This window comes from Neodiprion pinetum, chromosome 6 (assembly GCF_021155775.2).
Source record: "Neodiprion pinetum isolate iyNeoPine1 chromosome 6, iyNeoPine1.2, whole genome shotgun sequence".
Taxonomy (NCBI): Eukaryota; Metazoa; Arthropoda; class Insecta; order Hymenoptera; family Diprionidae; genus Neodiprion; species Neodiprion pinetum.
Genome location: NC_060237.1, coordinates 17,787,944 through 17,803,229, shown reverse-complemented (window position 1 = coordinate 17,803,229; position 15,286 = coordinate 17,787,944). Strand labels below are relative to the sequence as shown.

At 37.8% G+C, this 15,286-nt stretch overlaps 2 protein-coding genes across 3 annotated transcripts in view; one reads left to right on the top strand and one right to left on the bottom strand.

Moving 5' to 3' along the window:
• DAAM (disheveled-associated activator of morphogenesis-like protein) overlaps positions 1-2,851 on the bottom strand; it is a 58,715-nt gene extending 55,864 nt beyond the window's left edge. Inside the window, exon 1 of one of the 2 annotated variants that reach the window (XM_046631491.2) lies at positions 2,496-2,851. The gene's annotated coding sequence lies outside the window, so the exon portion shown is untranslated. The other variant, XM_046631492.2, reaches the window with a different exon arrangement.
• Positions 2,852-6,075: 3,224 nt separating this feature from the next.
• On the top strand, positions 6,076-15,257 carry LOC124221458 (kinesin-like protein KIF6). The gene is made up of 14 exons (XM_069137387.1): positions 6,076-6,141; positions 6,214-6,332; positions 6,404-6,478; positions 7,352-7,394; positions 7,594-7,698; positions 7,876-7,988; positions 9,412-9,528; positions 9,627-9,761; positions 11,069-11,203; positions 11,318-11,414; positions 12,191-12,346; positions 12,410-12,656; positions 12,935-13,000; positions 14,178-15,257. Exons 1-14 carry the CDS (start codon positions 6,076-6,078, stop codon positions 15,221-15,223), a joined length of 2,520 nt encoding a protein of 839 aa, XP_068993488.1. The 3' UTR covers positions 15,224-15,257.
• Positions 15,258-15,286: the final 29 nt, after the last annotated feature.

Below are 15,286 nucleotides of genomic sequence, written 5' to 3'. Positions count from 1 at the left end.
AATACATATTGAGGTACACACAAAAAAAAAAAAACCGCGAATCAAAACCCCCGACGTAGTGTAGCGAGGATCGATAGACCTTCGTCCGATGGGAGATCAACGGACGAATGACTGCTTCGATTGTAGATACGACCTTTTTGCGTCGATCTTCATTCTCGCGTGCAAAGTATGGATCGCATGGCTCTGCCTGCGCGATTATACAGCGGCCTGAAAAGCATTAGCTCTATAATTGCCCGTTGTCTTCATCGCGTCGTTTACCACGCGGCTCAAAATACAACAGAGTGATTTCGTCCGTGTAATCATTCTGACGTAAATTACATGAATTTCAACATTATACGACGAACGATATACATAACTGGCAGCCTCGCATCCAAACTTAATGTAATAAAACAGAGATTGATAATTTCCTAACCTAACCTGATCCTTATCTGAAAAAGTTTAGTCAACGTTCGCATAAATGTGAAATCTCGTTCCCACCTGGCTTTAAATTATCGTTATACCTCCAAAATTATTCATCTGGTTGTACATTGAGAGAAATTTTTAGTTCCGGTTACCGCTCAGTCCTTAACCATTTTCATTTTTTACCACAACCGAGAAATATAGTTCTAGGTACAAAATGAAAATTAGTTTTGTAGCTTTTACCAGAAGATTTAGTATCGGTTACTATTCTTTCTCATTACAATCACCGTTACCATATTTTCTTGTAACTGTTGCGAAAATTTAATGCTTGAGCAACAATAAATTGACGTTAAAGCCTTATTTAACTAAAAAAGTAGAGTAAGCCTCAGAAACTGATTTTGCGTTGCAATTACCAAAAAAAGATCGACAGTAGCGCAAAAATGGTTACGCGTACCTCGTTTTTCGTAATCCCAACAATATTCAAACAGTTTTGTTAACAATACCTGTTTTACTGAATTTTTCTAGTTACTATAACAAATTAAATTTTTCTCAGTGTAACGAAGTAAAGCCTAAAATTTGGGTCGACGTCTTTGCTATCCACAGAAGAAAAAGAATCAAAATCGGCTTCGGTAGTATAGGAATTATAAGCGAACATAGGTCAGAAAGAATTTCGTGTTTTATATGCGTATATATATAAAGATAAATATAACCAGAGTTCCGCGCAGGTTTAGAAATGTCAGCGTGCAAAACCGCACGATACGGTAAAGCGGTATACATGCGTCCTTCGCCTTATCTTCCGGGAGGAAAAATACCGAATACATTTTTTTTCGTACGCTGCAAGAGCGTCAATGACTAATCATCGTCACTGATTATACATATATATATATAAAGCATAAAGTTATACCTTGCGAACCCAGTCTGCCATGCTTCGTCACATGTGCACACGTGGTTCAAGGTAAGCCTGACTTTCTCAGCGTAATTAGAGTTTAATCCCTGAATACGGAGCTATTCCGAAAATTCGCGACTGTTATGCATGGGGATCGGTATGTAGTCGCGAATGAGAGGCTCGACTCGATTAATTATGTTTCTTTGAGTGAATTGCAGGCTTCTCGGACCAACGATGCAAAGGTCAGATGACTGCGTCTCTCGAAACTTTTTTCTACTTATCGATCATCAGCAACTGATGACGGATTTAACACACAAAATTCAAGGAACGACCATCTTTCAACAGACAGACGTGGCTGTCGTAAGGTTTTCGAAATTAATTGCTGGTCTGATTTTTAGCCAAGATCATGTACCTACTGAGGAACCATGATAATTAATCAGTAAGTTCTCTTGGATACTTATAAACCAGACCATTAATCATCTCGAAAACGGCTTCCCTTCTTGTTCTAAATTTCTTTGCGCCTCTTTTCAGCCTGACAGAATTGCCGATAAAAACTTCGGGTGTAAAAGATGTAACGATGTATTATTGCATTCGCAGTAACGTTAATTAACGTCTCTTCGACTTCCGGTATAATCGGATTGAAACCAAACCATGCTTTATACGTTTTGTAGAAAGAAACAGCTCTGCAAGCTATCACCTCGTATTTCGTCTCATCGACAATTTGAATTTCAACCTCGGATCGAAAGTGAAAGGTGTCAACGTAAACACCGCACAATGTTCAATTCGGAAAAATTATACGGAGATCTAGGATGCCGAAAAACTGATACGTTTTATTAGTTTCAAAACGAGATAGTCGTACGTCGAATACTTAACAAATTATTATACATTCAGGCTACGAAGATCGCTTCAAAACTGACAGGATTGAAAATTCTGGAATGGTAAGCAAACGGTTCGATGTCAATGCTTAATTTCAAACCGGTATAAAATCGTTAAAAATCTAACAAATTCGTTCGATTTCAATTTACGACGACTCGTTTCAGTCAGAAGACTATATTTCCTATCAAGTTACCGAACATGCTCACTTTTTTTCAATAGTCTATCGATCGATCGATCGAACCATCCTTCTCAATTCGCATAGTGACTGACGATCCGCAGGGAAATTACGCAGCGGCGGAAGTAAATCTGAAATTGAGATAGGTCGTTGTCTTACCGACTACTCGCTCACTCGCTCACTCGGCGAACTAGACGCAAGATTCCATTGCAGTCGGCGTGCAGGTCAGATCAATACAGCGAGGGTCCCATAGAGTATAAGTTTCACACGAGTCGCCCATCGAGCCGAACGGAAACATGAAAAATCCAATGGCGAAGAGCCGGTCCGGCTGAAAATTCACGTGAAAATCGGCGCAGGTTGTGCACCGGCAGTGAAACCGAGAAACGCGGCGATGCCGATTGGGAGAAATCGGAGCAGAATCAGAGGCACGATGAGCAGCTGAACGAAAACTGAAAAACGCGTGCAATTCCGGACCGGAAAAGTTGCCTTAACTGAACCGAAGGCCGGGACGTCGGGACGTCGGGACGTTTGACGGTTCTCTGCGCCGGTCCGCCGCAACCGCGTAACCATGACGACGTGCGGCCTGCGGAGACGGATCGATGGGTCGAAACGCGGAGAACGAAGCGAGATGTATCGAAAGCCGAATGTGTGCGTCGAATCTCGCAAAAGCCGGTGACATTCGCAGTAAAGCTCGAGTTGCTGGGTGTCGGTAGGATTTTTGCGATTTTCGAAAGGAATTCGTCGGGCTGCACTGAGAAAAATTTCATTTCTTACAGTAACTAGAAAAATTCAGTAAAACAAGTGTCGTTAAAAAAACTGTTTGAATATTGTTAGAATTACGAAAAACGAGGTCCGCGTAAGGACGCATGCATACCGCTTTACCGTATCGTGCGGTTTTGCACGCTGACATTTCTAAACCAGCGCGGAACTCTGGTTATATTTATCTTTATATATATACGCATATAAAACACGAAATTCTTTCTGACCTATGTTCGCTTATAATTCCTATACTACCGAAGCCGATTTTGATTCTTTTTCTTCTGTGGATAGCAAAGACGTCGACCCAAATTTTAGGCTTTACTTCGTTACTCTGAGAAAAATTTCATTTTTTATAGTAACTAGAAAAATTCAGTGAAACAGGTATCGTTAATAAAACTGTTTGAATATTATTGGGATTACGAAAAACGAGGTACGCGTTACCATTTTGCGCTATCATCGATCCTTTTTTGGTAATTGCAACGCAAAATCAGTTTGCGAGGTTTACTCTACTTTTTTAGCTAAACAAGGCGTTAACGTCAATTTATTGTTGCACAAGCGTTAAATTTTCGCAACAGTCACATGAAAATATGGCAACAGTGATCGTAATGAGAAAGAATAGTAACGGATACTAGACTTTCTGGTAAGAACTAGAAAACTAATTTTCATTTTGTACCTAAAACTGTATATTTCGATTGTGGTAAAAAATGAAAATAGTTAAGAACTGAGCGGTAACTGGAACTACGTTGTAAGAGCGTAAAAGATGATCATTTCGTAAAGTAGACGTAGTTCAGAAAATACGTAGGTCGGTGTGACGATATCGAATTTTCAAAGAGGTACAGAAATCTAGGTTTGTACAATTTTTCAAATTTACAAAGTCGATGTATAGAAGAGTCGACGTGCGGAGAGGTGAAGCACCCAGAGCAAAGACGAGGTTGAAGTTGGTAACGTTTTTGTGACGAAACGTTGAAATAAATCAATATTTTCTTACTTTTATAATGATTTTTAAGGAAATGAGATTGCGAAATGTAAGTACGTTTTGTTTTGTTACGGTTTACTGGATTTCAAACGGTTACAAAATCGCGGAATAACGGTTTTTTTCAGCATGAATCGTTACGTTAACCTTACTAACTTCGATCTGATTAGAAACGTAAAATATAGAATCGTGAGAATTCCGCTATTCCTCTTCATTCTGACTATTATGCCATTTTTGCTTTCTGCACTTTGAGCTTTTCACATTTTGACTTTCCTGTATTTTGAAATTATGTGAATCGATTGTTTCACTTTTCAAAATTCAGTGTTTTGATCCTATTTTCTAATACTTCTTCATTTTTCTCCTCTTCCGTTCAAGTTAGCAGCGTCAAAGGACGAATCACGGAAAACAATACTGAGTAAAACTTCATTTGTTACAGTTACTAGAAAATTCTAGTAAAAAAGGTACATACCGTTACAATGACGGCTCAAATATTGTTAGAATGGCAATAAAATACGGTTCAAGCAACTATTTACTGTGATTATAATTGTCAATGCTACATCCACTGGGTATTGCGAGATTACATTAGTTTGTTCAGTGTACTACATTTTCCGGTTAAATAAGGTCTCGACATCAATTTCTTGTTACACCAACGTCAAATAATCACTACAGTTACGAAAAAATTTGATACACGTGACTATGACAAAGAAGAATGGTATACATATGTACCAGATTTTAATAATTGCATTTTTCACCCGGTATTATATTTTTCGATTATGATAAAAGATAAAAATAGTTAAGCGCTGTAAACGTAACTGGAAATTTCTCTCCTTGTAGATGATGAAAAGTAACGAATCAATATCTGGCAATTTTAGCATGACTTTGAAGTAGTTCAGATTCTAAAATCAATATTGGTATATTTTTCATCATTAATGTACCTTAACGTTACACTAACGTTGCGAACTTCAACTTCATTCGACTTCTGAAGCGTTGAAACTCATTCAAGTTTCTCGAGTAAATCAACTTATCATCTGATATGAAGTTCGACTCGATGGTCGTGTACAATCTTTACGAATAATGGAAGATTGCTACAGAATTCAATCAGAAATTAGTTTAACTCTTAACAACTCATTGTAAGTTATATCGCATTTATTATACTAATACAAAACTCAAAACGCAGATTATTCGTTTTGTTTTAATGGATTCGAATTGGATAGCTTACTTTGTCCAAAAATCAATTTTATACAAGATCGTACAAGAAAGGTTTCGAATAAAAATAACGTATTTTTTTACCAAATCGTAAATTTGCAAGTTATAAGTCATAACTCGTAACGATTCTACACAACAGACATTTTTTTCTAATCATTTATGAACAAATCAAACCATGAATTTATATCTCAAAATATTCTGTTATTTTCACAACCCATGACTGAATTTGTGGAGCCTCCGGTCATCGGGCATACAAGTGACGTGTAATAAAAAGCACGGTTGAAAGCTAAGGTTTTTACGAATGACGTAAAATGAGTTGAGAATTTTGTTGGTGCACTTCTTTCTGCAGTTATGCGGCAGCATTGTGTAATGACAGGTTGTGATTCAGGCCACCAGAAACGGTATCCAAGTCAGCCATGAATCCGTAATAAACACGTGCAATTACCGGAAGATCGTTAAACCGCCATATGGGTTTATAATTTTCGAATTTTTTTTCACGTTACGACCATCGGTCCAAAACCGCGGTAGATGATTATTTTCACGTAAAAATTGTCATTACATCGTTATTGACGTATACTACAAGATGTAGAGCAGTGTAAGTTCACAACTCGCTCGAGATAAAAGACTGGCGGAAGATATCGATAGGAGCATACGGAAAAAAAGAGCAGAGAAAATGTTGCAGACGACAGGCAGCCGATGTGCGCAAATAAAGGTTTCAGGTTTCGGTCAAAATTGCTTCAATTTTTCTAACGAGAAGTGAGAGAGAATAATAGTATAAAATACAGACAAATCTTAAGCAGCATGGTGAAAAATGAGATAAAAGTCTTTGCTCGACTGAGACCGGAATTAAAACGAAGAAACGTCGTGGTCGGTCATTAATTACATCGGTCTGACTAACCTGTGAGAATGATGATATCAAATTTCGTTACCCTTGTGCAGAATTACGAGATACATCGGCGGCCCAAAAAACATGTAGAAGAAGATTATCTGGTTTTATGGGGAGCCCAGAAATCCATTAACGAGTTCATTGACAATAGACCAGAGTCATGGAACTTTGCGTAAGTTATATCAAGACAATTTCGTGATTCAAAATTTTCGTGTAATCTAAGTGCGAATTACCTTTCTTCAGATTCCATAAAATCTTTGATCACGCTGCCAGACAGGACGAAGTTTTCGAAGATGTTGCAAAGCCTGTAATTCAGAGGTACGAATACTTGGAACTCCAAGCAATTATTATTTATATTATATATCACCCGAGTGCAAGCTGCGAATCGATTATTAACGTCGATCGGTTGGGAAAGTGGTTTCGACGAAATACGTAAAATTTTGCAAAACACCAAAAGTCGTGAAATCTGGTCGAATAAAATCTGAAATCACTGTGAGGTGATTCTCCAAGACGATAAATAATTCCTCGTTCGTATGTTCGACCTGTGTTGATTTTTCTAAAAATTCAGAAAGAAAAAGAAATACTAAAATTGTAAACTGAAGCTTAGATATAATATTGGCTTTTCATTTTAAATCACTTTGAAATGATTTATAACCGAGTAATTTCGGAAATTTTTTTTGTATTTATCAATTTGGTCTCGATAGATATTTAATTTTTTCAAGATTACGCTGATACTGATTTTTATCAAAAAACGGTAATTTTAAATTAGCTAAAAAAAAAAAATCCGTATAAGTGTATCTGTGAAAAATAGTTTCCTTTGGAATGATATCGCACGAGTTTCCTAAAATTTAAACCCCTTCGAAACGATTTGAAATGGAAAATCCGTATCTGTGCTCTTGTTTATAAGTTTAGTATATTTATTGTTGTTGAATTTTTAATGAAAATTTTCGTAACCTGTCGGATATATCAATGCGAAAAATTTTCATCGTTCAACTGCCTCGTCATCAAATTAACAAAACGGTATTGATTTTTCATTAAACAACGTCTTTAACTGAATTTCCCGGGTTTAAAACTTGTACCTGTCATCCAGGATTCAGGAGGAATCAGATCCTGGTCAAAACTACCTTGTAGCAAGTGAAATATCTGATTTCAAATCACCTGTGCAAAGTAAATTTGATTAATTTGTTTCAGCGTTCTGAACGGCTACAACGCAACTATTTTCGCTTATGGTCAGGTAATCATGTGAGACAATTAATTCCAATTTCCCAGTTGAAATAAAAAGTTTTCATTCGTAAATTGCAACTAAGAAATGAATTTCGCCAAATCTTAATTTTCACTACGACTATTATAGATTTTGTAATAGAATAAATTTTATTTTCTGAGCCTATATGTTTTACCAGAGTGAACGATACGACTGAACATGAACTTTTCAGACGGGCAGCGGTAAAACATTTTCCATAACAGGTGATTCGGAAGGATACGAGGATCGAGGCATCCTGCCAAGAACGATTCAACACCTTTTTCAAACTATTCAAAAGGTTATTAATATGAAATTAGCTATAACATGCGCGTGGATGTCAATCCGCAAACATACAATTAACATAAGCGATTATGATAATAACGACGCGCCGGAACTTTCTCGGTAAGAATTCGGTGTCGGAATATTATAGATGATATTACAGTTGTATAATGTGTATAACGTGTGTATAATGCAGAATCCGGAGAACCTCTACTCCGTAGAAATCGCATACCTCGAAATCTACAACGAGAATGGTTACGACCTGTTGGATCCGAATCACGAGGTCGTCGCGAAACTGGAAGACCTTCCGTAAGCCTCACCCACGTATAAAACTGACTATCGTTAATTGACAATCCACACGCGTGGCCAAAGACTCGATCTACACGCCAGACACGTGACGGAATTACACGATGAAATACCGTTACCGAAAACTGGGGAAATAAACAGCGGTTCGAAAACCTCCGTATACATACATGATCGTCATAGATCGAGAGGGAAAAACAATTAGGTCACCATTGAGGTTCTACTATTTTGCCAAATTTCTTTCTTCGTTTTTCTGGGTCAAAACACGATGCAATATGTATACTGTAACGTTCTTCTCTCACATTGTCATCCGCAATTTTCTTAATTCGTGGGAATTGTTAATTTGGTACAATATCTTCAAAGTCACGTAGTTTTTCATTAACCTTTCGTCATACACGGGGTGTTTCCGAGGAAACGCTGCAGCATGTTGGGTTGCCTACCACCGAGGGGCACAAATATCGTTAAGGCAGACCTATCGATTTATCGGCAGGTAGCGCGTTTGCGTGTTGCCAAGTACCGGTAACACAGTAAGTCTGTTTTAACGACATTTATGCCCCTCGGTGGTAGGCAACCCAATATACTGCAGCGTTTACTCGGAAACACCTTGTATTTGTGTAGAGGAAGTTGAAATCTTTTGGAATTGAATATGGAGCGAAATGTTCCAGATCCACATTTTCTAAATCGTTTGGAAAATGTTCCGACAGGACTGTGTAACGTATCGTAACTTACGTATGCGATCATCCTTAAATGGAAATCTCTGGATTTCGCTACAACGTAACGCATGGGATTTTGTAAAAAGTAAAAAAGTAATTGCATTTCTAGTCTTGTTACGGTTCGGTCTCCGGAGACCGAGTATACAGTACGGTATAGCAGCGTGCACTCAAGAGTCAAGATGTTGTGAGAAGCAACTGGTTACCTCGAGTTACGCCACTAATAAGGCGATCTCGTTTGAACGTTTGCAGTTTCCTGATTTGTTCCACCATTATAAAATCGCGACAGACAAAGAAATGTAAAATAAAATTCAATAAATATCAGGTATGTGCCATTAATCGATTAACCGAAAAAGGACTAACCGAAGGGAACGACGATAAGATAAATCGACAGAACTATTTATTGAAAGGGTCGATTTATCGGTGAGTCAGAAAAACTATTCATCCAAAATACCGATTGAGCGATTCATTGAAAAGGCCGAATAATCGGAATTCCTGATTGAGTAATTAATCGACAAAAGCGATCAATCGAAAGCGCCGATTCCCCGGAAATATTGATAATGTTTGAAAATACGAATAGTTTAAGGGCTAAATCATTGAAAACACCGATTAATCGATTGGTTGAAAAAGAATCAATCGTTTCATCGCACAGCCTGGATAAATATATGAGTAGAATGAAATTGATCGAGGGAAAAGGCAAAGAAAATTGACTTTTCCAGTCGCGTGACGATTCAAGAAGACGAAGCCGGTAGACTCCACCTGAAGAATCTGAGCTTTCGAGTCGTCGAGAATGAGAAAGACGCGTTGGCACTTCTTTTTCTGGGGGATACGAAGAGGTAATAATTCTTCTCCGCGTTATAATACCTGGTTATGATAACGACATATGCCGAATGAAATGCCGCGATAATTATGGCGACGATCTCTTTTTTTCCAGAGCCATAGCAGAAACCCCGATGAATCCTCAGTCGTCGAGATCACACTGCATATTCACAATAGTCGTATCTGTGAGGCAATACGGTGCTGAAAAATACCTGAAGAAGGCTAAAATGCATCTCGTCGATCTCGCTGGGTAAGATATAATATTTCCATTTTTTGTCATGACCAAAAATTTAGTTCTGGGTATAAATTGAAAATCAGTCTTGTTGCTGTGACCAAAAAATTGAATACCGATTACTATTCTTTTTGATTACAGCTACTTGTGCTATGTTTTTATTCAACTGTTGCGTAATTTAGTTTCTGCTACAACACCAAGTTGACGTTGAGGCCTCGTTTACTAAAAAATTTGATAAACTGATCAAACCGTTGTTTTGTGAGAATATCCATTTTACCAAAATTTTTTACGAACTCTTCGAAACAACATTTTTCTAGTCACTTCTTATTTTATGTACCCACGCCAAAAATATTCGCTAGATTTAATTCGGTTGATCGTTGCGATCAAAGTGCAATTATCAGGGACGTTTAGTTTATTAATAGACCGTTGATTTTATGTCCCACATTATTCGATATTATCGGTGTCATGGCGTGTATGACGCGCCTCTTAAACACTTGATTTTTGAAAAATTTTTACTCCATGGCAAACGCGGAAAACTTGATGATTTCGTTGATCACTTGGAAATTCTACAACTTTGGTTCCACAGCAAAATACATGCACGGGCTTTGAAAAAAGTGAAAATAACATTCCAGTATCATTTCAAACAGGAAATGACGTCAAAATCGTAACGGTATTTTGCGTACACTTGCAAACTGGTTCGGAGACACAATTGAACAATTCTGAACGATCTGAATTGATTCTTTACAATCAGATTATTTCTATTTATGATGAATAAAAACTGTGTTTATACATAACAATAAGTATTGCGTGTGGGGAAAAATGACGCAATTTAAAAGAAGAAAAAAGAGCTACATGAAACTCGTCAGATTTTATCTACAAATCAACATCAAAAGAGTGAAAACAAATATTCTCGTTCTAAAACGAGGTCAGGTTGACTACAAATTTTGTTTTCAAACCTAAACGGTGAAAATACTGCATATAAAATACCTGATTCAAATCAGAATATAGATAATTTCTAATTAAGTAATTATTTTTCTCATCAGCCCCAATAGATTTATCAAAATATATCATCCGCGATATAATTTTCAATAATATTTATTAAGGCAGGGCGATTAATCGGTTAATTCTAGACTTTGATTAATATTTTTATATGTTCACTTTTTCAATTAATATGTCAATCAAACAATCATTGTTCCGAAAAATCTATTAATTACTCGTCCTCGTAATAATTGTTTTTTTTTTTTTTCTTTTTTAAATCAATGTCATTAGAACCTTTTATAATTCTCTTCAATCATCCCGATTGTATACTGGGTGCCTTTCCGCAGATCAGAACGCGTCTACAAATGCTGTATTTCCGGCAGCATATTGACAGAAGCAAAGCACATAAACCTGAGTTTACACTACCTGGAACAGGTAATCGTGTGTCTCGGCCAGCAGAACGTGAGCCATATACCTTACAGGTAAAAGAAATTTTTTTCAAAGAGGATTACGTAACGCGTGTATATCGAGTATCAATAAAAGACAGCGCGGTACGTTCAATTTGTAACTTTATCACGGGATGTAAATTCTTCCAGAAATTCACTTCTAACAGCCATCCTGAGGGATAGTCTCGGCGGCAACTGCCTGACGACGATGCTCGCGACCTTGAGCATCAGTAAAACTAATTTAGAGGTCAGACGCGTATCATTTTCTAATGCAAATTAGGTATTAGATATTATACGATAATATAACGTTTGAAATTATTTCTGTGAGTGTTGCGTTTTTGCGATATAAAGTACGAACAACAAAAAAAAAAAAAAATCTTAACATTTCCAACGCGCAGCTTAAAGTGGGAGGAAAAAATACACATTTTTTATAAACAAAAAGACGCAGTTTCAAAGTACTGAACTTGTGTTCAAAAACTGTGCGAGAAGGAAAAGAAACACTTTTCTGAAAAAAAAAACAACGGGAATCTCAATTTTTCAATTTCAAAAATCACCTTATTCGAACATCTTCCATGTGAAAGCATGATAATTGTAACAGAGAAAAACATCCATGTTCAACTAATTACTCAGTGAATACAAAAAAGAAAAACGTTGCGAAGAATTGAAGAAAAAAAAGCATAACGAAGCTGATTCTTTCTACTTTCAAATACCACCTGGCATTTCATTCACTTGAGTTTTTTTTTTTTTTGCCGAGATATCTAACCTTTCGATCGGAAGTTCGACAAGTTTAGTGATCTAAAACTTTCGGACACTACTGTATGTTAATTAATTTTTGGTGGGTTTGATTTCTTCACCGAAATATCAGGGGAAATAATTGATTCAAGTTGTCATTACAACGTCAAAATGATGAATCTTCGTATATTTTCTAGAACAATTCATTGTGCGTGTAGCTTATAGTTGGAATTAGCAGTAATTTTTCGTCAATCTTGTAAATGATTAAAAACGACCATATTTCGCGGACAGGAAACTATTTCCACGTGTAGATTTTCCCAAAGAGTCGCGCTAATTAAAAACGACGTGAACCTCGTCTTCGAGAGAAACGCAGAGGACGAGAATAAATTTTTAAAAATGGAAGTGGAGAGGTTGAGGAAGCAATTAGCACTGCTTACCGATCAGCCGGTAAGTATACATTGTACTTCAACGATTAATTTTTGTATCAAATTTCAAGTCAACTCTGTGCAGAAAAACGAGGAACTAACACCGAGCGAAAAGCAGGACCTCGATTATCAAGTGGACAAATTTTTGCAATCTGCTTTCGCAACGATCGACTGGAAAAACGACGAAAGGAAGATAAGATATTGCCTGAACATTTTACGGAGTAAATTGAGATCAAAAAATGAAGAAATCGATTGTTTAACAGGTGACGAAAGCTCGGAAAAAGACGTGAATTATTACAGAAATTTGGTCATCCAACGAGACAAGGAGATTTGTATCCTTCGAGCGTTTTATTAATATTGTACATACGTGCACGGTTTAAACTAACCGGTGAGTCAACTTTTTTAAAATTCTTATTTAATTACCATCGATAATGTCTGCGGATCCGTAATCACTTGGTATGAGTTGGTATTTCTTTCTTTTTTGACATTTTTTTAATTCCTCTTATTTTGCTTATCCACGCAGCACGAGTGATGTGAAATTTCCTTAATTTAGTTAATTATATACATGCACCAATACGCGTGACACGTATACGAATGCGTATACCTACAGCCGCGTTAGTCAAGATGCTTGAAAAAGCTAGACGAAACTCGTCAAACTACTCGGCGAACGATTCAGGTTACGACCAAAGAGAAATAACCCATTGCAATATAAATATATACATACATAACTTTGAAATTCCATCATGCTTGTGTGAAACTCTGTTTAGGATCATTTCAAACGTGCGAAAAAGTCGATGAAACTAGCCCGACGGCGTCGGTAATTGCCAAGAAAGTTCGACTCAGAAATATCATTGCCGAGGCGAGGTCCGTTGCAGAATTGATTAGAATCGGCAAGGCGTCGATTGGTTAGCATAATTATTAGTAATATTCGTTTCTCCTCGCACAGTTTTCCTCCGGTGTCTCGATTTTTTCTTCCATTCGCGGAAAACAAGTCGCAACAAGGCGTAAAACCAATGAAAACTGTAAAACCATTGTTTCTTTTTTCTTCTTCCTTTCTTTATTCATCACCCGTCAATAATTTCAAGGAGTCACATTTTTTTATTGCCCTCACTACAAGAATGGAATACCGTCTAATTCCTTTCGCAATTACGATATTTTTTAATATTTTACCACAGCAGAATGATACTGTATTTTTCAAATTCGAAAGAAGCGAGATTTAGGCTGAAACTATATTTAAAACAAAATCATAATCACAATTATAGAAATCTTTTACAGACGAATATACTGGCATATTCAAAAGATCAACAAATTGCAATCTTTAACCAATGAGAAATAATCTGCTTTGCAAATCTGTAATTTTACTATTCGATTTAGGAAATACCATTCGATTAATGGAAATGTTTTGACAAGATGGGAAAAACGCATAAAAAAAAATTGAAAAAATACAGAAAACATTCAACAACTTTTTCAAACCAATTACGAATAGTTTAAAAATTTAGCAATTGTAGCTTCTCACCACTCGCAAAGACACTGACTTGAGAAAATTATCGCAAAGATTTGCGGTATTTGATGATTATAATCAATATCGGTCCGATGTTATAAATTTAAATATTTAATGACGCCAACGTGATAAAAAAAAAAACGAAAAAAAAACGTGTTCCGGTGATTTGTAGCGAATAGTCTTATGAATAATATGAGTCACCGTTGAGTGAAACGGAACGAATATGGTAGATTCGCAACGATTTCTAAACAACTTATAGCGAAGCGTCGACAACTGAGCTTTTATACATAATTTCAGTATCTTGTGTCTTTGCGTGTTTCGGAATTCCAAGGATTCGTGTTTGGTGTTGCAGGCGACCTTCGGAGGCGGATGAGTGACCCCCAGATCCTGAACGGAGCAGAGATTCACACGTTGCACAAAGCTCTCCAGGGCGAGCAATCCCGGCTCTCCGATAACCTGACTTTGCTCAAGAGCCTAAAGTCCGAAGTGACCGAACTCAAGAGCGTCTCATCTTCGGGTCAGCAAGAGCAGTCAATCGTCAAAACGTGTTCAGATGCCGTGGAGAATCTCCTGCAGGACTCGGATCCGACACCTCGAAGAGATTCGAAAGATCTTTTCGCGCCCGTTGAGGCACTCACCTTGGCAAGGTCGCAGCCGAAGAACGAAGACGAGGAAACGAAGAAGGAGATCTTCGAGCCCTCGAAGCCGTTGAGGAAGGCGATGTCCGAATCCGGAAGAGCCAGACGCAGAATGAAAGTCTCAGATTTCCTGAGCAATGAGTGCCTGAAACTGAACGAGGATGTCGAGAAACGCAAGGCGACGATCAAAACGGCGAGCGAGGAGTCGGATTCCGGTCATGTTCGAAATCCTGGCACTGAACCCGAGGCCTCAAGGTCATCGGGATTGAATTCGCCGGCGTTGACGAACTCGAATCGCCGAATACCGATCGAAGGCGATAATTCTGGGGCGAGTTCAACCGGTGAAAGTTCGATTCGCGCTGAAGCTTCGCTCGTGATGTCGAGCTTTTTGCCCTCGAAGTTCCTCCAGGACTTGCTGCGGTCTGTCGAAGATTCCGAGATTCATTCCGAGCACCAAAAACGGGAGGAAAACTTTGATGATGCGGATATACTGAGCCGTTGCCGGTTACCGGACGGTGAAAATTCTTCGTGGTGCGAAAAAAGCTGTTCGGGGTTAATTTCGACCCCAGAAAAACGCGACGAGACAGATTTGACGGAACCTGCGGGAGAGTTTCAGGCACTGACGGAAATCCCGAATCCGGATAAAGGTCTCGAGGAGGACGACGATTTTATGAAATCTTTACCGCTAACCGGGGACCAGGAAATCGATAAAGAAATCATCGCTTTTTACCGAGCAAAAAGGTCCGGAGGGACTTATTGATGAATCAGAAGCCACGGGTTGTACTTTATAAAAAATAAAAATAAAACACACACACACAACAAC

Bases quoted from the DNA above. Each gene is read 5' to 3' on its own strand.
- LOC124221458 (XM_069137387.1), top strand. From the start codon at position 6,076: ATGGTGAAAAATGAGATAAAAGTCTTTGCTCGACTGAGACCGGAATTA. The intron at 7,989-9,411 runs GTAAGCCTCACC...TGACTTTTCCAG, and splicing joins GCGAAACTGGAAGACCTTCC to TCGCGTGACGATTCAAGAAG. The intron at 9,529-9,626 runs GTAATAATTCTT...CTTTTTTTCCAG, and splicing joins TTTCTGGGGGATACGAAGAG to AGCCATAGCAGAAACCCCGA.